Genomic DNA, 27,431 nt, shown 5'->3' with positions numbered 1-27,431 from the left:
CTGTTAGATTCGCTATATTTTTATTCGAAATTTATAAAAAAATATGACAGAATTGAAGATTTTACAGGGTATATTCAAAGGTGAGGTTTTTTTTGACATGTACAACTGGTGAGAATAATTGTGTCGAAATTCTCACTTTTGAAAACACCTGTATACAAATAATACAGCTTTGAATAAAGGATACAAAAGTACATATTGAATATTATATATCAAAGTTCTTATTTCTATGCAATAAATTTTTTTGAGGCAATAGAATGTGTTGAATTTGTACAATCTTTATCAGAAATCTAAATGAACAATTAATCGATATAGGTACCATATATTTTGCATTCCAAGGAGTTGATTGTTAATTTCAGTGTTCGGATCTTTCTATCACTTCTGGGGAAAGACTTGGAAGTACTCTACAGAGTGTGTGAACTTCTTTCAGGTACACTCGAAAGAATATCTGAAAAAGGGGAAGTTCTTGTAATCTACTTTCATAATAAAACAATTAATTCAATATATTGCATAAATTTTCTCATATATAAGATGATAATTCGTTCAATTATTTTTGTCACAGATATCTAGGATGACTTACCATCAGTATTTGTCGTAACACTTTCAATCTGCTTGCTTTCCATTTAATGTGACCCCTCCATGAACGGAATGCTTCCTGCATATAAAAAAGATATGCATTCAATATATGATAAAGGAGTAATGAATTCAGTTATGCATTGCAGATATCTAGAAAGACTTACCATCAGTATTCGATGTATCAGTTTCAAACTGCTCGACCTCCATCGCATGTGGTTCCTTTGGTGACCCTTTCGTGCATGGGATGCTTCCTGCATACAGCAACTTGCGTGGATGAAAAGATTCAAATTGACATTAAGTAAAATGCAAAGATTATAGATTATAGAACCTAACTCTATAATCTTTGGTAGAATGTTCACTGCACATAGTGTAGCTTTTACTCAAGTCAATGTCTTGACGCCCGGAAAATTCTATCCATTTCAGAACACTGAAAATAAAAATCAATCAACATCCGAGTCACATGGTACCAGTTTCAATACTTACGATTCCATTTTCTTTGGTAAATTCAAAAAACTTATATTCGGAGAATCCCAAACGGCAGTTTCAACAGTTCTTCACCATACAATATTTTCCATACGACATTTTGGGCAAAATCTTTGATTTTGAAGTTTTCACTATATACACAAATAACATTGAAATAAGGTGACTAGAAAGAGCGAGTTGAACGAGCGGTACGAAAATCAAAACGTAAACAAAACGGCCATGTTGAAATATCTCCATAAAATGCCAAATGGCCCTTGAATAAATATTTTAACCAGTCTTAGTATTTTAATACACAACGGAACCACCAGGCGGCGCTCACGCAAGTGTAGTCGCTTCGTTTCCCATCTTCCTTCTCTATAATCTTTGATGTAGATATGCAATTGTCATCCTCTGGGTTCTGATATGGGGGGAATTGAACCGTATCTCGTTGTATACTAGATGGCGCTCTATTACTTGATAATACTCAGAAGCTACTACTAGTATTTAATTAGGATCTCTCCGGGGAAGATTGTGTTGCTCTGACGAGGTAAAATGAGACCGAAACAATGGTAGTCGTGTACTCTTCTTCGGTGGAACGTTCCGCTTTTCATTGTTCTGACTATGACAAATTTGCTAGTTCGATTCAGATCGTAATACTTCTAGATATTCATATCAGCGGGTGGTATGCACCTAAATTAATCGTTATTAATGTAAATGCCAATTAAGTCATTACCCCTTCATTATGATTGAGGACAACCAAATGCAAGCTAAGCCAGAACCAAGTTCTATATTCTTTTCAGGAAGATGTAGAAGGGTGTCCAATTACTCGAACGAGTATAGCAATGCCTAATCTTCCTAAACTTTTGACAGTGGAGGAAAAGAAGTTCCTACTTGCAGTTGAAAGAGGCGATATGGCGAACGTAAAAAGGTAAGAAGTTTTATATCGTTTGCGTTTCGATATTGCTCAATTAAATGATATGATATTCAAATAAATATATACAGAATGAGCAAAATTCGTTGTCTACTGAGAGGATCTCGAGAACTATAGCAGCCAGAAGAAAACGGATGACACATTCTCGAACTCTTTTTTCATGACTAATCCAAATCTGAAAACAGAATCGGCCTATCATTTTTAGATTTCGAGTTATGGACAAAAATTGAGATTTTGACAATTTCGGAAAAGTTCTAATAACTTTTTCGTCTTTGAAGTTACAGATCTGAAACTTGAACCTTCTGAGGCACTTTCATACGTAGAATCTTCTGGCAAATGATTTTTTTCCAATTCAAAAATAACAAATTCAATGAATGTTTGCATTTAAAAAAATGAAAGTTCACCTAATGATTAGAAATGAAAAAATATATTGAGCTCATCCGTGGATTCTACGCAAAAAAGAGCCTGTAGAAAGTTCAAGTTTCAGATTTGTAACTTCAAAGACAAAAAAGTTATGAGAGCTTTGGGAAATTGTCAAACTCGAAAACGAAGTATCGTAGGAGGCTGCGGTTTTCACCATTCTTTGTTTCTCCGAAAAAGAGCTCGGAAATGTGTCATCCGTTTTCTTCTAGCTGCTATAGTTCTCACGATTTTAAATAGCATAAAGCAACAAGAAACATAAGGTAAATTTTACACAAAAATTATCATTTTCAATATGTATAATCGTACTATTTCAACTATCACTATCACTACTATCATAAACCGATATTTAAATGAAAAATTTTGTGGCTGGCGTTCGTCGAACCTTCTTACGAATAACCGTTATCTCCAGTAGGTAATTGTGGGATTATAATATTATATCGTTCAATATTTGTGCGAAATGGGTGTGTTTCACATTTTTATATATTCTAACTTTTTATATTTGAGAGAGATTTTTTTCTTTTTGCCATCGAAGGAAACCCAGCGAAAATGAGTTGAATCAGAAGTGTCACCTGTGAGACGAATCACAAGTGTCATCTGTGTGCGAAGCATAAGTGTTACCTATGTGACTTGATCGGGTGCCAGCTATTCTTTAAGAAAGGGGAAAATAGCAAACCCACAGACAAACAGAGTTCGGGATTATCTAAGGTAGTAGCGTTAACAAGTACCTAGTCCAAAACCAAGATTATTATCATTCTAATTACCGTAAACGACGAAAGAAATTCTCAACTGATGACCAAGCTCAAAATGAGTATTAGAAATTAGACACAGAAATTATCAAATCAAAATCAAGAAGTACAGGGTGGGCAAAATTCGTTGTCTACTAAGGGGATCTCGAGAACTATAACAGCTAGAAGAAAACGAACGACACGTTCTCGAGCTCTTTTTTCCTGACTAATCCAAAACTGAAAACAGATCCAGCCTAACGTTCATAGATTTTGAGTTATGAACGAAAATTGAGAAATTGTCATTTCTAATGAAGCTGAATAACTCGCTTATTTGAGCTCGTATTCGAAATCTGTTGTTACATTCTATAGGCACTTTTTTATGAGGAATTCGAATATGATATCAATAAATTTTTTGATCAAGTCATTTTCGAGACTCGACAAGGATTTCTGATTTTTCAAATGTAAACTTTAGTTGAAAGTTCTTTCATCTTGCTGCAATTTTTTTGCAGATTTCAAAAATATATCATATGTCGCCATTCACATGAATATAACGTAAAAAAAAAAATTAATACTTTTTCCAGCTTTTCGATTCACTGTTGAATTTTCAGTAGGCTGGCGTATCCATACCGACCGTTGAAAATGCATTGTGGTTCGGGAACTCCACATAATTCCATGTGAACTCAACCTTCTGCGATAGAAATCACCGACTGACGAATAATTATTTCTTTTATATATCGATATCGAGATCGATATCCTTTTAAAGAGAGTAAAAAGACTTTCGTCTGATTATTAAAGAAAAAAATTTATTCAATTATCGTTTTTCTATTTATAAAAGAAACTTCAAGAGTCGGTAATATTATAAATAAAATACGATAGCTATCTATAATTATAATTTTTAAAGAAGTAAGATGATGAAAAATAGGTACTTCTGTCAACGGTAGTGTTCGAATTGTGATCCATCGTAAGATAAGCATGCCAAACATCGCGAGAACAAACGATTGCAAATTAATCATCGAAATATTTATTCACCAATCCCTGATTTCAATCATAGAGGTTCAGGTTCTCAAAATATAATGCATATTCAACGGTTGCTATGGTAACCCAGCCCACTTATAATTCAACAGATAATCGAAAGGCAGGAAAAAGGATTGAATTTTTTTCTCGTGTAACATTCATGTGAATAGCAACAACATATGATACATTTTTGAAATCAGCAAAAAAAACTGCAGCAAGATGAGAGAACTTTTAACTATAGTTTACATTTGAAAAATTAAAAATCCCTTTCCTATCTCGAAATTGACTGGATTGAAAAATTTCTTAATATCATATTTGAATTCCTCATAAAAAAGTGTCTGTAGAATGTAACAACGGATTTCGAATACGAATTCAAATAATCGAGTTATTCAGCTTCATTGAAAATGACAATTTCTCAATTTTCGTTCATAACTCAAAATCTATGACCGTTAGGCTAGATCTGTTTTCTGATTTGAAATAGTAAGGAAAAAAGAGCTCGAGAATGTGTCATCCGTTTTCTTCTAGCTGCTATAGTTCTCGAGATCCCTTCAGTAGACAACGAATTTTGCCCACCCTGTACAGTGAAATGAATGCATAAAAGTAGCTTCAAATTAAAAAATCTATACAGGGTGTTCTCAAAGGTGATCCTTTTTTTTGACAGGTAATTGAACTCCTCAAAATAAGTCATGGTACCAAAAATCGTTTTTATAAAATATTCACCAGGGCTGAGTATTTCGTAACCAAAGTTACTTGAAAATCTGAGAAATTGTCGCACCGGATCTGCATGCCTGCTCAAGGTATAGTTTCGGTAGTGCTTCGGATGCAGTGCCACAGAATGTGACTGAAGCTCAGTAATTGCATATGGATAGTCACATTCTGCAGTCACAGCATCCATCCGACGCACTACCGAAACCATACCTTTATGCGTATGCTTGTGCCGGCGAAAGGTCGGTATACTGGAAACCGTCAGAGTCAGCGTATGATTTTCGTAAATTTTCGGAGTGTCGCAAAGTAGTTGAAAAATGCCTCACGTTCACTCAAACAATGAACTTGTTGACATGATTTTAATTTATGGTGAATCCAAACAGAGTGTCAGTGCGGCGTGCAGGTTGTACTGAAGACGATTTCCGTTAAGAAGTCACCCAACTCCTCGGATGTTCATAAACTTGGTGCAGAAATGTAGGGATACTGGACGTTTGCATGAATCTCGGGGAGCAAATGTTGGCATGCCTGTTACATCGCAAATGGCCGAAATCGAGGAGCAGATTCTGGACATAGTTGAGGAACTACCTACAACAAGTACTAGATCCACAGCCAGTGTCGTCGGAGTGAGCCACAGTAGAGTTTGGAAGACACTAAGACAAGAGCAATTGTACCCCTACCATTTCCAGAAAGTTCAAGCACTTCCATCCTCGAAGAATAGAATTCTGCCTGTGGCTTTTAAATCACCCATATCTAACAACATCCATACTGTTCACTGAAGAAACCACTTTCACAAGAAATGGTGATGATTCCACGATACCCATGTATGGTCTACAGAAAATCCTCACGCTATCAGAAGAACATATTTTCAGCAAAGGTTTTCCTTGAATGTCTGGATCATACTCCTGTGTGGAATGCTTATTGGGCCAGTTTTTCTACCACCACAAATGTCAGGTGAAGACTTTCTCCGTTTTCTCCTGAACAATTTGCCAGGGTTACTAGAAAATGTTCCTCTCAATATTGAATGTGGTTATTACTGGAGCACCACCACACTTTCGAAGAAACGTTCGAAATTATTTAAATAATGTGTTCCCGAATAGGTAAATAGGACGTGGTGAATTCATTTCTTGGCCTGCACGCTCCCCTGTGATTTCTTCCTTCGGGATCATTTGAAAACATTAGTGTACAGTGACGATGAGGTGGATAGTGCCTTATTTTTTCTATACGGCCTTTCCATTGAGGTATTTTTCCTATGCTTAGTTTAAACTTTCATAATTATACCTTTCAGAAAAAATCATCGAATAAATTTCAAAAAGAATATACAAATTTGCTATCAATTCTTGTACCGAGTACAGATCGCAAAGGAATCCGAGCACTCTATTCATTTGATAAAAACATTCTGACTGAATCCATATGGCATCGTGATCCATCAAAGGTGATATATCCCGGCCGGTTCATGGCAACGGTGGGTGTTACACCGCCAAGCGTTACCAGCGTTCGAGTTTTGAATGAAGCTCAAAGACTTCGAGAGCTTCTGGTGGTTTTTCTCGGCTTACCAGAGAACCAGGCGACAGAAGACTGCTTCGTTTGAAGAAATAAGTAAAAAGGATCGATACAGGTCTAGGACGGGGTAGGTTACTTTGGTGTATCTGTGGCAACCGTTGGTGTAACACGGCCAAGCGTTACCAGCAGAAAGACGAGATCTTCTGATGATTGGTCTTGGCGAAAAACCAGGCGATAGAAATCTGCAGGAAATGAAATAAATAACACTCAGGCCCGGTACTTTCACCTTCGAATAAATTTTATTCAACGAATAATGACGTACCGACATTCGATCTATGACAAATAAACTCTTCTAATTAAGTTTCAATGACAGATTTATTCGATGAATAACACTGTCTGAAAGTGAAAAGACTGCATTTTTACTAATCTTACGAATAAGACTTAATAAATGCGAATAAATTTATTTATTCGCACGTGAAAGTACCGGGCCTCAGTGTCGCTACAGGGAAGGAAGTTTCAATTAAACGGATTTTGAATTTTATTTTTCAAGAATTCTGGACAATATATCTCAAATAGAACTGATTTTCTTCAGAATATCCTAATTAGAACTGAGATCTCCATTAGACAGGGTTGCTTTGTTTCTTCTGTAAAATCGAAGAAAATGTATATCTAATTCTGATTTTTACTGCTACAAAACCTGTACCTACTGAAGTTTTGCATTCTTCAAAGTCGACTTCTGGCTAGGCAGACAGATTTGGCCGAGGGCCAGTTTCGCCAGCAAAAGCTACATACATATGCTTTGACGAAGAAATAGTTGATGAATAAATATAATATTATTTCTGGAAGTTTGTATGAAAATTTCGTTATTCACACTATTCCTCTCATCCTTTTCCACTTTGAAAGAATCACCTATTATTTAAAATTGTTTTTCTTTGGGAACTAGTTAGACTTCAAAAGAGAAACGCCGTAAGTTACACAGGATATGATACTCTTTGAAGTTCTCATAACGAATTTAATTTAATCTTATTGTGAGTATGTTCTCATTTCAAGTGCCCTGAAAATAAACTCAGACAATGTGGATAGAGATTATGTTTTTATAGCTAATCTTCTTCCTGAAAATATGTATATCTCTTCACTCGAAAAGAACAGAATTTAACACGAGTTTTTTTTCAAACAACAGGATGTTGCAACAAGCTCAGAGAAAGGAGAATCTTGATATAAATTGTGTGGATAGTTTAGGCAGGGGTGCCCTAACAATATCAATAGATCAAGAGAATCTGGAAATGGTGGAACTACTAATAATTATGGGTGTTCAAACTAAAGACGCACTCCTGCATGCTATCAACGTGGAGTTCGTGGAAGCAGTGGAGCTGTTATTAGAACATGAAGAGTTAATTCATACGGAAGGGGAGCCCTATGTGAGTTTTGAATTCCATTTTATACCAACAGACAGACAAATGTTTCAGATACATAAAATATTCGCCCTAAAACGCGTCCTCTTCAAGAATGTAAAATTTAGGATTTATATTTCATTCTTCGAAACACCTGACAGAAGAAATTGAACCAAAGAGTAATCCTTGTTCACAATTCAAATGAGTTCGAAATTTCAAGATTGAAATACGCTTTTTTAGAGTTTGTAGGGTAGCCGTTCGAACAGAAACCAATTTAAAATTCTCATATCACATATCTCATATCACAAAGACTTATTTATTTGATCAGGATTGATTTTTTGAAAAATGTTAATCAAAATCTATATTATTGTGAAAAACGTTCAAATAAAATATTTGGAATATAAATACAATTTATATTCCTTACTATAAAACAGGGTGTTGAATCTCAACTTGCGAAAAGTCCTATATTTTTTAATACGCGCCTGGATTGTTTGATCGGTTCAGAGATCAATCGATTGACCAATGGAAACGTATTCCACGTTCCGAAACATCAATTGATCGTACTGAGTGTTTCAAAAATTCAACAGTAGATTCTTGAGTTCAAAAGAAACACCTTTTTCCTATAGTCCTATACAGTTTTTTCCGATTCGGTCCTGTTAAAAAGATATAGCCATTTAAAGTTCTCATAATGAGCTGTTCCACCCCTGCAAAAACAGATTTTCCTTCAGAATAACTAGCTAAATCTGGGATACTACACATCTGTGGATCTTTTAAACAGAGTTGTATTGAGCCAAACTACCCAATTTTTCAAATTTCACAGATACTTTTTGAACATCAAATTACTCAAAAACGGCGCATTATACGAGAAAATATAAAGAATACTTTTATTTAACAAAACGTTGAAATATTCATTAGATAGCGTTCAACTTAGTTTCAAGAGTTGTGTTCTTTGAATATTTGGTTTTTTGATGGTACGTTATGGTCGTAATGAGAGAACTAGAAGACATGGGTGACATCTTGTGTTTAAAAAGGATTCATCAAATAAATGAAAAACCATATATTCCGACATTCATTTCATTTGATAAAACCGTTTGTGAGATATTAATGAAAATATCATTTTTTAAGGTTTTTCAAGAGCCTGTATCTTTCAAATCGAGCCGTTTCGGAAAAAATGGTAAAGAAAAAAAGTGTTTCTTTTGGACAAACGAATCTACTGTTGAAATATTTCTACGAGTCAAAGACTCATATACAGGGTGAGCCTTCGACTGGTACAAATATTTTAACAGTAGATTCGTTTGTCCAAAAGAAACACTTTTTTCTCATACCATTTTTCCCGATTCGGCCCTGATAAAAAGATATAGTCATTTTAAATTTTCATATTGAGTTGTGTCACCCATGGAAAAACAAAATTACCTTCAGAATAACTAGCTAAATCTGTGACACTACACATTTGTGGATCTTTTAAACAGAGTTGTATTAAGCAAAATTACCCAATTTTCTTGAATTTCAACACAGATACATTTCAATTTTTGAACATCAAATTACCCGAAAACGGCGCATTATACGAGAAAATATGAACAATACAAAACGTTGAAATATTCATTAGATAGTGTCCAACTTATTTTCAAGAGGTGGGTTTTTTGAATGTCTATCGATAACCTCACTAAATCATATTCTTTTATAATTTCGATCTATTAGTTTATTAATTTCATACTTTCAACTTCTAATTGTCAACTTTAGAAAGTAGTTCCATTAATTCTCCTCGAATTTTTTTTCAGAGTTGGCAGACAGTAGACAGTAACACTGCATCCTTTACTCCTGATATAACGCCCCTAATTTTAGCTGCTCACAGAAATAACTACGAAATATTAAAAATTCTTTTAGACCGCGGAGCAACCCTTCCCATGCCTCATGATATCAAGTAAGTGCCCACATTTTAACAATTGTTTCGAGAACATGACTCCATTCACAGCAAACCTGTGTTATCACTTATTTCATTTATAAAGTGTTACCTTCAACCACCTGAAGAATCTATGTGATAGCGTAATAATGGCAAAAAACCTCTCATTTGACATTCTAACTGAAAATCATATTATTATTCCATTCCTCCTGTTTAATTATGGATTTTCATCGAGTATCGGCTAGTCAATAAAATTTCCAAAAACGGTATGAGTGTTTCTGGAAACATACACATGGGTGAAGGTTAATTTTTCTTCTTCGAAATGCCCGAAGGACATATTTTCGAATTTTGGAGAGCTTCGTTTCTAATTCACAAGTTGTAGAACGGGGTCCTTCAAATCGAGTTCCCTTGGTAGGAATAAACTGGCCAAAGACTCACAGGATTGAATTTTATCCATTTTTAGCACATGAGAAATATGTCTCGAAACGTTATGACGTTTCCAAACCTCGCAAAGGTGGTTTCAAAGTGAGATGATTTACTTGTCGTAACTGGTTACCAAAAGAAAAACGTCAATAAGTTTTAAGTGTCACTAAAAATTATAAGAAACTATTTCTTTAGTTTAGCTCGAGAAAATATTCATTATCATCTCTTTCTGGCTAGGGAGGCTAGGCCAACAAGTCGATTTAGAATTTCTTCTATGTGAACACTTTCTAGATGAATACGACAGCAATGAAATTCTCGATTCCTAAATAAATATTTTCTGATAATATTCCTTATTTTTTCAGATGTGGCTGTGATGAATGCATAACTTTATCCCAACAAGATTCCTTAAGGCAGGCCCTATCTCGTCTGAATGAATATAAAGCTCTTGCAAGTCCTTCCCTAATAGCACTCACATCCAGTGACCCCATTTTAACAGCTTTTCAGCTGTCGTGGGAACTCAGAAGTCTGGCCTTCGCAGAACCGGTGAATGAATATTTTTTTTTTATTTATGCCTCTCAATTATATCACGAGTTATTTTTATTATCATTATGGAAAGTGTGCAGAAGATTAAAAAAACTGTAAAGTTTCAGTTGATTCTCGTCGAAAAATATACCATTTATATAGGGAATGAATTTTCAATGAAACACAACTATTTTATATTGGCCCCACTTCAACAAAGAAATAGGATAATGAAATTTTCTCAAAATAATCCTTATTCGCGACCAAGCGAGTGTAGTTTTCTTGCGGATATCAATAGTAGAAAGTAATCCTGGACAATTGAGGGACATTGAGAACAAGAGTAAATTTTCCCGAAAATACAAAAAAGTGGAGAAAAATCATTTATAATGGGACATACATCAAGTGTTGAAAATGCTCTCTGCAAAGGGAAATATTCCATTCGAGCATTTTTTGTTCAGAGCTCAATTCTGATGTACTTGTAAAAAAAGTGAAACTGGAAAAACCTACACCTCCCAAAACAAAGATCGAGAAAAGCTCAGGAAAACTAATAATTTCGTTTAAGCCCTAGGTTCCAAAGGTTAATTGTGGATTTTGAATAAAATTTAGAGATTGAGTAAAAATTTAGGGAAAAATTTTCTTACAAAATTATATGACCCTTCTACGCCTTAGTAGAATATGTTTCAGAATATTTTGAGGGGGCTCTAATCAAATTCAAGAATCTTTTGGGATGTGGAGAGGGTACTTTGATTTGAGAAAAAGTCATGAGTAAAATACTGCACAATATTTTTATTTTGAGAATATTCAGTTTCTGGTTTGCCTTCTCCTCCAAAATTCGATTTGTGAATCAATACAAATGCCACAGCTATTTGCGTGGATAAAAAATTTACAAACATATTATTCCCAGGAGTGTAAGTCTGAATACCTAGATCTACGCCGTCAATGCCAACAATTCGCTGTGGACCTCCTGCACCAATCTAGGAGCTCTCAAGAACTAGCTATCATTTTGAATCATGATCCTGACGATCCTACACCTTATAAAGAAGGAGATCATATGAGACTTTCCCGATTGGAGCTCGCCATACAGTACAAGCAAAAAAAGGTTTGATAAATTCTTAATAAATTGTCACCATATGGTAAGGAATCCGGATAATTCCACAGACTTTTTTAAAGGAATATACAGGGTCTTTCACGAGGAACCTCACCCATATTCATACGGGAAACTACTGAACGTATTTTCATGAAATTCAGCACTTATGAGTATTTCACGATGCTGATGAAATCTAAAATATTTTCAAGGCATGAGCACCTCCGGTTTTTCCGGAAATGACGTCAACTTCCGTTTTTCAAATTAGAACACCATTTTTTTATTGCAGAAATAGATTCCTTAGAAAATTTCAAGTTATTTTGATGTAACATTTTTCAGTTTTGATTGGAAAATTCTCTCTGAGCGGGAAAATTCGAAAAAAAAATCGAAAATAGAGCTCCGCTGAAACAAGAATAACTTCGAGGTTTTTGGATGGAAAATTTTCATTTTTGGGATTTTTCAAGATGTAAGATTGATGTATCCACTTTAAAAATCGAAATCGCGATTCATGATACAGGGGGTGAAAAAATCGCTTTCAAAGTTAGGGATGACAAAATCGTGAAAAATCAATTTTTTCAAATTAGAACCCCATTTGTTTATGGCAGATATTGAATCTACGTTAAAAAATAATGTGAGTGTATGCATCACACCCTTGCCCTAAAATGGATATTTTCTGAGTTATTCACAAAAAACTGTTTTTCGTCTTGAATTTTCAGCTATTTCTTTTCCCTTCACGCCAAAAAGATGAAATTTTCAGGAACTGTTATTTGAACCCTGCTGTAGATTTTTCACCCCTTCTTGAAACCGACTTCAAGTTACTATTAGGAGAATCATGGCAAACTCTCGCAGTTATAACTAGAGAAGATGCTCAAAGTTTTGACGAAAGTTTTGATGAAGTAGAATGAGATTTAAATAATCTTCATTGGTAAAATTAGGCATAGTTATCGATTTTATAACTAAATACGAATTATCACCAAATTAATATTAAACACAAAATGCTACTGAATAAAGGGGAATTTGGCAGATGTAATTAATGACATCTATCATTAAAAAAAAAGAATGTAAAACATGGTAAGTTTTTGCATATGTTTCATAAGGAATTATTTATTTCTCACTGGAGAGAAAACCGATGGCCGATTAGTTGAAATAAAGAGGTTTCCGATACAAATTCGAATCAAAATTCGCCATCTATTTAGGAACAACCTGTAACTTTTTTCTCTTGCATATTAGGGTAGTAAAATCTAAAACATGGTTTAAGTAACAGTTCCTGAAAATTTCATCTTTTTGGCGTGAAGGGAAAAGAAATAGCTGAAAATTCAAGACGAAAAACAGTTTTTTGTGAATAACTCAAAAAATATCCACTTTAGGGCAAGGGTGTGATGCATACACTCACATTATTTTTTAACGTAGATTCAATATCTGCCATAAAAAATGAGGTTCTACTTTGAAAAATTTGATTTTTCACGATTTTGTCATCCCTAACTTTGAAAGCGATTTTTTCACCCCCTGTATCATGAATCGCGATTTCGATTTTTAAAGTGGATACATCAATCTTACATCTTGAAAAATCCCAAAAATGGAAATTTTCCATCCAAAAACCTCGAAGTTATTCTTGTTTCAGCGGAGCTCTATTTTCGATTTTTTTTTCGAATTTTCCCGCTCAGAGAAAATTTTCCAACCAAAACTGAAAAATGTTACATCAAAATAACTCGAAATTTTCTAAGGAATCTATTTCTGCAATAAAAAAATGGTGTTCTGATTTGAAAAACGGAATTTGACGTCATTTCCGGAAAAACCGGAGGTGCTCATGCCTTGAAAATATTTTAGATTTCATCAGCATCGTGAAATACTCATAAGTGCTGAATTTCATGAAAATACGTTCAGTAGTTTCCCGTATAAATATGGGTGAGGTTCCTCGTGAAAGACCCTGTAGATGTCGTTAAAATAACTCATTCCACCAAAAATATATAAAAAACCTATAAAAACATTCAAGATGTCATCCTGCTGGAACCTTATGTCATCCAGATCGTGTTCTTCATCAAGTTTTTAGAATTTAGGCTAGAAAAAGGTTACCAACATCGAAACTTCACGCTGAGAAGTTACTGTGACGGTGAAATTTTCCTCTGCGAAAAAAGGACTCTGATATTGAGACAGAGCACACCAAAGTGTGATTTTAATGAGTAGAGTGGACATTCATGTAGGTGACTAGGATAAACTGCAGCCCAGTAACTAAAAACTACAGACTCTGAGGCTCGGTTGTTCAATTCAGGTTTAAGCCGATATTTAAGTTGATCCTGGATTAACGTGACATATTTGAACGGAAATGTCAAAATTAATCCAGGATTAACTTTAATCACGAATTGAACAACCGGGCCTAAGGAACACAAAGAGCCCTTCCGCACCTATCTGTCCCCACCACAACCCGAAACCCATCAAACGGCTATGTCGCACCCTGTATTTTGTACTTCGTGCCCAGATGCACCAATGTATTCATCATTTTACAATTCCTCTCCATTTCAGTTTGTTTCACATCCGAACATTCAGCAATTGTTGGCAGCAATCTGGTACGAAGGAGTTCCAGGATTCAGGAGGAAAAGCTCCCTTCAAAAAATAGGGATTATCGTCAAGGTTGCCCTACTCTTTCCCTTTTACTGCATGTTGTACATCGTTGCACCCACCACCGAAACCGGCAAGCTGATGAGGAAACCGTTCATGAAATTCTTGATACATGCGTCCTCCTATTTGTTTTTTCTACGTAAGTGTTTTTGAGACCGTATGATTATTATTGAATTTTCCAATGAGATTGATGCCCATTGACGCTGATTTTTTGGTACGGAATAGTCTATTTTTAGATCTAAGTTTATTAGAAAAGAGTGATTCACATAAATCCAGTACAAAATATTCATTCGTTATCGTTTTGACTAAATGTCAGCAATTTTCGAATTTTTTGGGTTTCACTCATTCATGAAAAATTTACAGGGTAGGTTTATGTTCCAAATACGTCGGTTAAGTTCATTAATGGAAGCATTCGAATGCTTGAATTGATGGGGCCTATGCTGATGAAAATCCATAATTAGACTGAAAATTGAATTTCATTATTTCCACTCACACGTGGTTTGTTATCACAATTTTTTCTTAAGATGAGACACATTGAGATGTCCCTAAGCAAGAAAAAATTCTTTTCCTTTATATATTTGTTTATTGGAACACACACACGATGGGTACTCTCTCCCTCATTATAGCTCTGTTTCATGTTGCTTTACGGAGAAAGAACTACTTCGCTAATTCCCCATTGAAAATAGATTGATGATATCACTTGCAACATGTTTTGTCCCTACGTGTATTCTATTCTTCTTCCTTGAATCCTTGATCATTCAAAAAGCAGGTTTCTATTTTCAATTGTAGTCCATTAACTTTTATTTCAGCACTCGGCTGGCCATGAAATTAAATGAAAGTTTTTGCCCATCAACAATAACTGTATTTTTTTCCCTTCCATATTGTGATCATGCGATTAATAAATTAACTGAACAATGTATCTGCACTGTTCTGTTTGAGTTCTTCTTTTTAAATAATAAATTGAAAATATTTTTATCGTCGGGTATTAAACATCTGAAAATCCACATCATTTAGTCGTCATGAAATTAACTGAGTTTCGACAGTATTTCAAATAATGGACTTTAAGTTTACAAATAACATGTTATCCCATCTTCAACAAGTCTAGAACTTCTAGAAGAAGACTATACATTATGTTTAAAATAGTGTGGCTCCTTTTGTGTTTTTGCAATGTTTTTCAAGATATTTGAATAATGTAATAAGTAACCATTGTAGACCTTCTGGAAAAAAAACGTAGGAATCTGTGAAAAATTCTTTCTCGGCTCTTGTAAACTTTCAACAGATTTAATGTACATAGAACATATCATTGGAAATACCACAATTCACAGAAATATGAAGAGTTATCCTGACCTGAATGAAGTTAAATCGGTTTTCAAAGTTCGCATATTTTTTATCGAACACTCCTTAGAACTCATTCGCATTCCATATAATTTAATCATTCATTTTTGTTATTTTATCTCCACAGTAATTCTTATTTTGGTTTCTCAAAGAGCTGAAGACTTCTTCATCGAAATTTTTGGAACAGAAAGCTGGAAAGAAAGCGTTGTTACAAAATATGAAAGGCAAAGAGGTAATCCACCGATGCTCCTCGAGTATGTAGTCCTTATCTACGTCATAGGTATGTTAATATATTCAGTGTGCGTAATAATAAATAAACCACCAATTGCTTATCAGGTTTCATATTTGAAGAAGCACATGAGATGTATTCTGAAGGATTTTCCCATTATATCAGAAATTTGTGGAATATTATTGATTTCAGCAGAAATTTCCTATATACTGCTGTTTTCTTCTTGAGAGTGGCTGCTTATTTAGAACAAAATTCACAAATTACTCAAAACCCAGGTACGGCATATCTAAGAAGAGAAGAATGGGCTGCTTTCGACTTTCAGTTAGTAGCAGAGGGATTATTTGCGGCAGCAAACATATTCAGGTGAATAACTCTTTGATCAATTTCACAAGGTGGTCTATACTTACCACTGAGACGGAATAGCAGAGTTTCTATTTGACTAAATGTTATATACGAAGATATAGGAACCTTTTTTGCAACAGGATAATGACTTCGTATTAAGACGGAAAAATTGAATATTTTTTTGAAATTTAAATTAGGTGCCCTATGAACTATGTCCTCAGGCAATATGACTTGGGATTTATGAGCCATTATTCACTGAGTTATTTAATAACTTTATGGTCAAAACCTTAGACAGAGGCTCTGAAATAGTAATATTTAAATGTCAAAAGTTGGTTTTGCGAGTAGTGAGATATTCAAATTAATACAGATATGATTGAAAATTAGTTGATGTTTTAAAAAAATATTATTAAAATTCGAATTTAATAAGTTCAATTTCATATCTATAATAGAAAAAATGTTGATCAAAAAACTCCATCGAGGGTATAATCATCCTCAGCAATTGAAGCTCTATCCATTTCTGGCACAAACGGTTAGGAATGCCGTTTAAAAAACTCAACTACCCTTTACCCCTCATAGAGGGTGTATGTCAAACTCCTCAATTTTACATGAAAAGTTGAGCCATTCAAAACAAAAATTCACCTTTTCGGGAATTTTTCTACAGAGTAGCAAGTATCGTTGATGTGAATTTTGTGCGTTGCGTTACCTACTTTTCTCACCCAATATCTTTTAAAAAACTAACTAGGTTTTCGAAAAAAAAATCTTCTGCAGATGGCGGCAAGAGTATGTTTTTTCAGCCGATAAATAAAGAAAAAGAACGATACAATGTTGGAGAAGTTAAAATACCTAAGATCAATTTTTGATAACTATTTATTATCCCTGTATTAAAATACCTAACTCATAAATTCCACAACTATCTTTAAAACGAAAGGTTGATCTTTTTTATAGTTGTATCATTTACCATTCATGTTTCGGATATGATTTTATGATTGAGCACATGATAAGGACAGTATCAGAAAATTAATGGAGTCAGCAATATAAAATTCACTTCATTCTTAAATGAAAAACGTGAAATGAAAACAATTTTTCATTATGTATAACTTCAGGAAATTAATATTTTTTTATTGGTTTGCATGTTTTTAATGAGCAGCTGATGTAGTCATTCTAGTATCTATGACACTTGATTTCATAACTGTTTTTCAAAGGTTTGCAATCATATTTCGATAACATTCTCAACGCAGTGAGATGGGCGATTTAATTTTCCATAACATCAATCATTTTCATAGTGCTATGAGCTATGTACAGAAATTAAGATTGAAATAATGAATTATTGGAAAATATTGAATTGAATTCAACTATCGAGTAATTATTCCTACTTTTCAACTGAATCTGTTTCTAGCTATTTCTAAATGATGGTGTATATTTCTGTAATTGAAGTAACATTCGCTGTAGCTTCAATCATTTTCTGAACCAAGTGAAGGTATCAATTCCTCTTTGTTCTAAATATGAAGTATTGATTATTTTGTTCTTCTAATAGATTTTGTATACGTTTTTCTGTACCATAAGAAAATGTCCTCTGCAACGCTACTTTCTGTCCTATCTGTGATATAGGTATTGTTCTAATAACTTCTCATTCCAGTGCATTGAAACTTGTCCACCTTTTCTCTATTAATCCACACCTTGGACCCCTGCAGATTTCGCTTGGAAGAATGGTGATTGATATTGTGAAGTTCTTCTTCATATACAGCTTGGTGCTTTTCGCGTTCGCTTGTGGTAAGACTCGAAAACATCGATTTTGATTATTGCATGACAAGTCATTTATATTCTAGGACTGAATCAGCTTTTATGGTATTTCTCGGATCTGGAGAGACAAAAATGTTTTCATCTCCCTAATGGGAATGCGGATTTCGCAAATTTTGCTGACTCGTGCATGAAATGGAGAAGATTTGCCAAGTGAGCAAATTACTTTAAATTTTCATCCTATTACAGAAAGTGATAAACTGAAAATTATGATATATTTCTACAATGAGTATACAGGGATAGATACGTGCATTTTTCAAAGTCATATTTCCATTCACACAATATTAGGAGTAAATCGATTCTGGTTCATTACATATTTTCAGATCTTGAACTCAACTACAGAGTAAACAGGGTATGTCAACATCAGTGCTGGATCCATCAATAATCGATAACTCTTAGGAATTTTGCACTAAGAGAATGATTCAAGCTCAGGGGGAATCGAGTTCAAATTATTTTTAACTTTATAGTGTGGTCCGAAAGTGATGAAACACGATACCACCCTGCGTTTTCGAATAAGAATATCCAATTCTCATATCATATTCTGAATCTACAACAAATTTTGATTTCGAAATACTGCACTTGGTATAATAATATAGGAATGCCTTTTTGACGAAGGCCACTTTTTCCGATAAATTTCATGATTATGACGGCTTTAACTAGAGATTATATCTTGGCAACCGTTCAAGATTAATGTTTGGTTCCTTTTATTGAATTTCCGAAGAGTTTTTAAGTCTTCTGCAGTTTTTGGGCCACTCTACAATTGGTCTAACATTGTTCGAAAATTACCTTTAAAAAAGCGAGTTAGTCTATTTTTTCTAAGGGAATCCTCTGACCTTCTTTTATCTGTTGGATTCCCTAGTAAATAATCCTCATTTTTACGAAAACATTTTAAGCTTAAAAACTTAACAACTATAATTGTTAACATTTTTTTAAATTTCATTTTCGAAAAATCGCAGTGTATTTCGGACCACCTATTGAGTGATACGAAAAACTGACTAATACAGTCATTCAATTCATAAAATCAAGCGTTTCTCTCCAATGGTTTCCAAGATATCATATTTAGTTGAGACCATCATAACCATATTATGGAATTTGTCGTGAAAAGTAGCCTACGTCGAAAAAGCACACAGGTGGGTAAATTATGTCAATTGGGGTATCTAGAAATCTGAATTTCATGTAGATTCAGAATATAATATAAAAATTGGGTATTCTCTTTTGAAAAAGCAGGGTAGTATCATGTTTCAACACTTTAGGACAAGCCTATAAGGTCAAAAATGATTTGAGCTTATGCGCTAAGTAGACTCGATTGTCTCGATTGCGCATTGCGCCAAAGTTTAATCATTCTCCTAGCTAAATATTTTCTCAAAGTTATCGGCCGATCTAGAATTGTCGACTTACCCTGTATGTATAGCTTTGGAATTGTTATAGTTAGGTAATTCTTGTTGGGAGTAAAGTAGCAATCAGTGACGGAATGAAAAATGCTGCGATTTTCATGAGCAGTTTTATTTTAGTGAAATTTGGAATTAGTGTGAAATCAATAGTTCCAATTTCGCAACGAATATTTAATACAAGATTCTTTGAAGAATTTGATGTTATTATTTTATACTATCATGTGTTATTATTTAGAATTTTCTTGTTATCTTTCAAAAGCTCTTTAAGGAGTTTGTGCAAGTTTGAAGGTCGAGTTGTGTTCTGGTTAGGCCTTGTTAACATGTCTATACACCACCTTTTTATTATTGTGTTACATTTTCATTATATACATACAGATATTGCGATTTCCTCATGCGCAACACATGGAATATCATGCTGGGAGATTAAAAATCAAATTCGTTTTTATTATTCTTAGATTATATTATCATAACACCACAATATGAAAAAAAAAACACTTATTATTATAACTTTTTATTCTTCAGTTAAATCGATCAACAAGATTTCAAGTTTTCCTCCTACGTCCGTCTTTTGATTAGATCGTTTTATCTGATTGAAAAATTGGTGACGACTGTTTATTTTCTGTGGAAGAATTACGTAACTATGAAACTATGACTAGTTGAGTTTATTGGTGTTCAACTTCAAGAGTGAAACAACTTAAATCTGATGATTATATTTTTGTAGTTGTTTCATTTCATTCATGAAACGGATTGAGGCGGAAACACATTATTAAAACGCGACGCGAGTTGACGCATCTGGAACGGGTGAATTGTACGCGCGTGGCGTCGCGTCGGGTGTTCATAGTATGATTCTGGTCTATAGAACGTTTCATCGGATCGCGTCGCGTTTTAATAATGTGTTTCCGCAATCACTCAGTGACACTTCATGTGATGGTGTTAGACTTCCTTTGCATCAATATTAGTTTTGTTCGTGAGACCAGCGAGACGAAACTTATAAGTTACAGTCTTGTCTAGAGTATCGCCTGTAGGCCCTAGTCCCGTCTCGAGTCTTATATAGTAGACTCCTTAAACTCTACTAGTATCGTGGTGCATAACTATTTTTGAAAAAGAAATTTTTACTCAGTATAACGCAAAATCTAGTGAAATTGGTGGTTTAATTGTCCAATCATACGCCTTCGGATAAGAGCAAGAAGGTTAATTATAATCTAACCTGAAATGTTCTTTATTGATTACTCGTGTCGAGAAATGTAGAAACAAGTTAAACAAACTCAAATTACAACGAACACTCCTTTGCGAACCACCTTGTAAAAAAAATTGATGTCAATTAATTTCGATCAAGATTGTAGAAGTTCGACCAGGCTGCATTGAAACCCCAATTTCTTCAGAGAACCAGCAGTAGTTGATTTGATATTAATAGAAATTTTTTATTCGACCCTATTATAGAGAAAATAAATAATGGATAGAAATCATAGTAACATTTTACAACCACTAAGGAGTCGTGATCCCACAATGCAAAGTCACTTCTAGAAGAAGATACATACTAAAAATTAAAAAAATTGTAACGAAAGCCATTTTTCATTCAATTAGTGCTCGGTCTTTTATCTGTTAATCTTGTAAACTATACATTTCACCTTCTTTATATTTCAGTGTTTTCGAATCGTCACAATCCCTATTTTGGGCTAGTTTCGGTCTGGTTGACCTATCCAGCTTCGAATTGACAGGAATCAAAACCTACACAAGATTTTGGGGCCTTCTGATGTTTGGATCGTATTCCGTTATAAACGTTATCGTACTACTGAATCTCCTCATAGCCATGATGTCAAACTCATATGCCATCATAGAGGTAATTTACAATCAAACTGAAATTTTCTAGGTTTGAAAATGTATATCATGTTACACCATGGTTTGTTTTAAATCGATACCTATTCAGTTAATTTCTGAATCATTATTACATATATTATTGTTGTTTTCAATTAATGTAAAGATTGTATTTCATATGGTATTGAACAAACTTTTACTAATTTGAGAATTTTTTTCGAAACAATAACCGTAGAACTTTAAAAACATTCAGGCAACGAACGCATCAGGTAGTTAAAAATGTTTGAAAATTCTTTTACCATTTCTAATACAATGATTCGATTAAAATACAGGGTGTCCCAGAAACCGACGTCAATTCGGCACAAGGTGATTGCTCAATTCATTTCTGACCAGAATATCAAAATTTGGTTTTTGTGAAAGTATCTTGATTTTCGAGATATTGGACGTTTTGTGAAAAAATAGAAAAAAAAATTGTGCGAGTAATTTTTTTTTCTGAGCACACCATATACAGGGTGTTCCTGAATTGAACGTACAAACGAAAAGGGGAGATTCCGTAAGTGAGTTTAAGAAAAAAAAGTTCCATAAACATGGGCTCGCAAGCGTTTCGTTTTCGAGATACAGAGTGTTGAAGTTTAAATTTTTTTCAAGTTTTTTTCTCATAGTATCTACACTTCACAAGATATTCAACTGAAATTTGGCATAGATATTACATTTTAGAGTTCTCACCACGTGACATGGCCATTTCGATAGAAGATCTACATTGTGATATTTTTTCTGGAACACTGCCACCTGTTCTTCTGCAGAACTTTTTTTTGGTGAACAACTGTTAATTTGAAAAAATGTAAGAAGAAGCTTTGTTCTCATACTAAACTTTTCGGTCTCTTGTAGTTTTGTCGTATCTACCAACGAAGTGTAGATACTATGAGAAAAAAACTTGATAAAAATTCAAACTTCAACACTCTGTATCTCGAAAACGAAATGTTTGCGACCCCATGTTTATGGGACTTTTTTTTCTTAAACTCATTTGAGGAATCTCCCCTTTTCGTTTGTACGTTCAATTTAGGAACAGCCTGTATATAGTAACCGTGGGATAATTTTTGATCATGTTGAATAGGCTCATTCATCCTTAATATTCGATTAGAAAAAAAAACAACCAAAATATCAACATTTGTAGCCGTGGTACTGAAAACAGTCAATGAGTTGATGATTTCCACGAATTTCACAAAACTGTTAATATCTCGAAAAAGAAGACAATGAATTGAGAAATCACCATGTGCCGGATTGACGTCGGATTCTGGGACACCATGTATATAAATATAATATACATATTTAGATAGAATTAGATAGATTGTAAAAAGTAAATAAATAATATTTGAGAGTTACCTGTATCGAATTTCCTTTGAAGAGTTCTCTCCATTTTCGAAGCAGTTTTCAGATTTATTCAGGTTTTTCAGTTTCCAGAAATTCACACATCATTAAAAGTGAAGTTCTGAGAAGGGTACCACATGAAATACAATCTTTTGCATTAGTTCAAAAATATAAAATGAGAATTCATTGCCTTAATCGAAAAATTTATTTTGAAAAATCCCATTTTTCGTGCCTCACTGGTGGGCTTAAGCCTATTGCGCCGATCGAGTTTTCGATAATCAGTCAACCATCCCCGGTCTGCCCTACTCAAAGATTGTTTAATTTTATAGATTAACTCGACATGTTTCGCCTCATTGGCATCATCAGGAAAAGTATTAAAAGTTTCTGTATTATTACATAAACAAATATTCAATTACGACATACGACATTTGAAACAACTCGTCACAAACCAAAAAGTTTTAATCTTCTAGAACACCTTATGATGCCGATGGGGCAAAACTTGTCGGCTAAATCTATAAAATAAAGCAATCTATGAATAAAATCTCGTTTATTACATCATATTTTCCACATGGATATATCAATAATATAGATAGGAACCTACCTACTAGTGTTTATCACCATGCAGAGAAAATTCTAATTTCATTTTATATGCTTAAAGGAACACTCAGATACTGAATGGAAATTTGCCAGAACTAAACTTTGGCTGAGTTATTTCGAAGAAAGTGCAACACTGCCACCACCTTTTAACCTAATACCTACCTCGAAATTATTCTTGAAATTATTAGGTTTGAGGAGGAAGGATAAACTAAGAAAGCTATCTTCCAAGGTAATAAAGATCACGCAAACATCGATAACCCATTTCGAAACTGATAATGCTGTTACAGAGACGAAACAGGGAGGAAAAAGAACGCGACTATAAATATTCGGCAGTAATGAGAGCCCTAGTATGGCGATATGTGGCGACAAAACATAGAAAAGTAGAGGAAAATCCAGTTACTGAAGATGATGTAAATGAACTCAAAAGTGATATATCTTCGTTTAGATATGAAATACTGGAAGTTTTGCATAGAAACGGTATGGATACATCGTCAGCTGATAGAAAAGAAAAAGGTGAGTACTATTTCTATTGAAAATAATTGTTGCAGCAAAGCGTACACAAACCAAAATTAATAGAACCAACCACACATAAAATTTCGTCGCTCGTACGGTTCACGCATGTAACTTTTACCCAATTGGAGTTGACTTTGTCTGTCGTTGTTTCCTGGGGATCCCGAGGAACTGTTGGAATTTTGGTAGTACCAATCCCCAAGAAAATTCTGTGTTTAACGTTGTTTTTCTTGCATGCCGTTGAAGATTTCGACGTTTTTCTGATGTTGAAATGCGATAAACCGGAGCTGACGACGTTTTTCACTCTTGTCGCATTCTGGAATTTTCAGATTTCAACGTGTGGCGGGATTTGCCTATAAAAGCAGATTTTCCCCCGCGACGGTCACTTTTTGATTTCTGCTCTTTCACTTTGACTCTTTTACGCTCCGTACTTTTCTGCGATTAGACTTTAATTGTGTGCACGACAAGCTGTTCAACAATTTTAGAAATAATTTTGTGTTGCGAGGATTAGTGCTCTTAGGAATTAATTTTTAGTTTTCGTTTGTTTTCCGCGAGTGCCTGAAATAAAGGAGGTAGGTCCCCGTCTTTACCGTTCAGTTTCTTAATTAGACCTACACCGGTTACTTCTTTGACACTGCTGTACTGTTTCGCTTTCTGTTATATTTTATCGTACTTTACCCTGTTTCGCGAGTCTGATTTTTCCCTTCGCTATCAGTCATGGTGCGTAAGCCCTTGGGGTACTGAAGGGAAAGTCCCGTCAACCCCCTGTTCGCGTTCCGCGTCATAAGTGTTGAATCCGAAATCTCTTCTTTTCTATCAGTCATGGCGCGTAAGCCCTTGGGGGAGAGAATAAGAGATACCGCTCGTCGTCAGTGAAATCCCGTAGTTGCGCTAAAAATAGACCTTTTCTTCGCTATCAGTCATGGAGCGTTAGCCCTTGGGGTAACGAGTAAAAGTCTCGAGTAGATCCGCCCTGGTTGTGTTTCTTTCATTTCTGGAGAAATACAATTACATCCCGACACCGTATATCAAGTCATTTCACTTCGCGAGATCATCCTTAGTATCCATTTCGTCAGTTCTGGTTGGCGCATTTTATTGAACAACCTTTGATTTTTCACTGTACCCGGTATAAACTTTGCAAAGTGCTCGTGACCGGATAGAATTTGCAGAATGTATGTTTGCTGATCGATTCACTCATATTTCATACCTACACATATTTCCGTTGTACATATAATCAGTTTCCGAAGGTGTGAATAAACTAGTACATAATTTGATTTTGACAACTTCGTTATCTCTACCACCCTAGATAACAGCGAACTCTGTCTCCGACTAGCAACTACTCTGGTAGGTTTGCTATTCTTCCTAGTGAAAAGAATAGCTGGCGCTCGGGATAAATTTCTCCGAGGTGACCACGTTAAAATATTGTTGCTGAAGTTACCCAAAAACTTGATTCTTCCTCACAATCACAATCTTTTAAAAAAGCGAGAAATTTTTATATAGATTTGCTACTGTTTCAAAGAGTATCACATGTTTTTCTTTATCAAGCTTAAAAATTGTCGTTTTTGATGGGATTGATTTTCTTGAAGCTATTCTGGGAAAAAGGAATAAAGTATGGGAACGGAGATTAATGAAAGACTTCAAAGTGGGTCCAATAGCTACAGAAGACGAGGAAGAACTGCTTCATACCCCTCCTCAGAATGAAACTGCAACTGCAAGGTATCTATGAATTCATATTTTATACTTCTTCTAATTCAAATTTTGAACATTTCAGATTTCGGAGGATAGCCAAGTTAGCTATTTTGAATTCAGGAATGAACAAATGGCGACAAGTTATAAGAGGTGCCTGCATAGCGTAAGTTGCAAGATTTCAGAGAAGAATTGAATCATGACTAATTTTCCTTGAAGATCGCAAATTGGACATTGCCACAATCGACAGTCCTTCAAAAAGCAACAAAATTTACAACAGGCAATACTAGCGGCACAAAAGTTTGCCGAAAAGAGTCCAGAGGCATCCAGATCAGTGACACCTATAAACCTGCCTGATACGACTGCATTGAACATATTCAACATAATGAAAGACTTCGATGGTATCAATTCGAATCTGTCAAGTCCGTTTATTTCACAAGAACCTTTGTTACACCAACTAGATCCAGACTTAATCAATCTCAGCAGCAACCAAACTTCCCCAATTACCCAAAACGCAGGGTCACCATCTTTCAAACATATTTTAGGAAAAGATTTTTCTTCAGTGAGCACTATAGAAGTACCAATAAACTGTGGACCAAATTCTAGTATCGCATCAAAACAAACAAATAAAGAATCTACCAGCGCAACAGAAGAGTCAGAAAATGCAGAAAAGATCAAAAGTTCTGCTTATGATGAACAATTAGAAATCAAAGATGTCATGCAACATTCAACTCTGATATTCTCCTCTGGCCTAGTTCAACCTGAGACAACTTCACAAGAAAATCCTGAAGGAAATTCAAAGTACCCTGAATTTCAAGTAACAGGAACAGATGGGAGACACATAGATATCAGAAGCCCAATATTACCACGAAAATTCAATCATGATACTTTCGAGAACTTCACACCTGGAAGTAATGATGATCCCGAAGAAATTGGGATATCAACTACCACATTAGATAGAACTTCAGATTCTGATGGAGGATCTAAATTGAAGAATGCAGAAAATAATCTGAGGGAAAATTCCTCAGATCCGAATTTTCCCAAAGTTGGACAACTCGATTCAACAAATTCGTCAGGAATCAATTCAAAAAGTATCCCTTCACTGAGTTTACCTCTTCAACATCAAGGAGCACCATCAGCACAAAGCGAATCCGAGAAGGAGAAAATGTATTCAATTATAACAGAAGAAGACGTCAACATATCAACAAATGATAAGGCAAAACATACTGAGGAAAATATTGCAGAGCTTTCGAGAGTGAAAGGCCCAACTGTTACTTTTTCACCCATCTTAGAAGATGAACAAGGTGAATCATCTGAACTAGCAAAGCCAATAGCTGCTGATGAAGCAGATGTCCTTTCAAAAACGCCACTGAAATCCAGCTTGAAGGCACAGCGTCGAGAGGTCCCGGTAAGTTCAAAATGGCATTAAACCTTCCTTATGATCATAAAAAAATATCACATTTGAGAGCCATGATCTAGCTACCCTCATTTTATTTAAATTTTACAAAGCGCACCCCCCACAAATTGTCATTGAAATTTCGATGTCATTTAATTTGGAAAACAACTTGGTATTTTCTCTTATTAATAACAATAAAAACATTTACATTTCCTGTAGTATGAATTTTAACTAAAATCCCTATAATGCAATTCAAAAAGCAAGTGGAAAATTGATACTTATGGCCTCCCTGCTCACCAGATCTAACGCCAATGATCTATCGGAATAATTGAATTTATGGAAAATACTTCACTTATTTTTCAGATTGCTACCACATTATCACCAAACGTGCCTACAAGTCCATCAATTTCGAGCGATGGAAAGTCACCCTTGGCCTCGAGAAACATCCACAGAGTGCCAAAGAAATATCAACCAAAATTTGGATGGTTGTAAAAAACCAATACATCAACGAAAATAAGATGAATAAAATACATAATATTAAGAATATAATTTTTACACGAATTGATCTAAAAGATTAACGTAATACCTACATAACAATATTCTTTGACTTTGAAGAAAATGAATCGAATCCGGTTTTGTGTAATAATTTGTACTTATCATCAGAAATTACATTACAATAAACATAAGCATTTTTAAATA

General features: G+C 34.6%; 1 protein-coding gene across 1 annotated transcript; it reads left to right on the top strand.

The window, feature by feature from the left end:
• The first annotated feature begins 1,834 nt into the window (after positions 1-1,834).
• LOC123309464 (transient-receptor-potential-like protein) lies at positions 1,835-27,431 on the top strand. Its single transcript, XM_044892602.1, has 17 exons — positions 1,835-1,963; positions 7,514-7,751; positions 9,503-9,645; positions 10,410-10,590; positions 11,471-11,665; positions 14,171-14,405; positions 15,729-15,881; positions 15,938-16,193; positions 17,809-17,942; positions 17,999-18,122; positions 21,005-21,200; positions 23,202-23,369; positions 23,428-23,653; positions 25,237-25,366; positions 25,422-25,502; positions 25,556-26,744; positions 27,096-27,431. The coding sequence occupies exons 1-17, from the start codon at positions 1,878-1,880 to the stop codon at positions 27,222-27,224; spliced, it is 3,864 nt and encodes a 1,287-aa protein (XP_044748537.1). The 5' UTR covers positions 1,835-1,877; the 3' UTR covers positions 27,225-27,431.

The sequence above is a fragment of the Coccinella septempunctata genome, chromosome 3 (genome assembly GCF_907165205.1).
Source record: "Coccinella septempunctata chromosome 3, icCocSept1.1, whole genome shotgun sequence".
Taxonomy (NCBI): Eukaryota; Metazoa; Arthropoda; class Insecta; order Coleoptera; family Coccinellidae; genus Coccinella; species Coccinella septempunctata.
The sequence above is the reverse complement of the archived record's forward strand: the minus strand, read 5'-3'. Positions and strand labels throughout refer to the sequence as shown.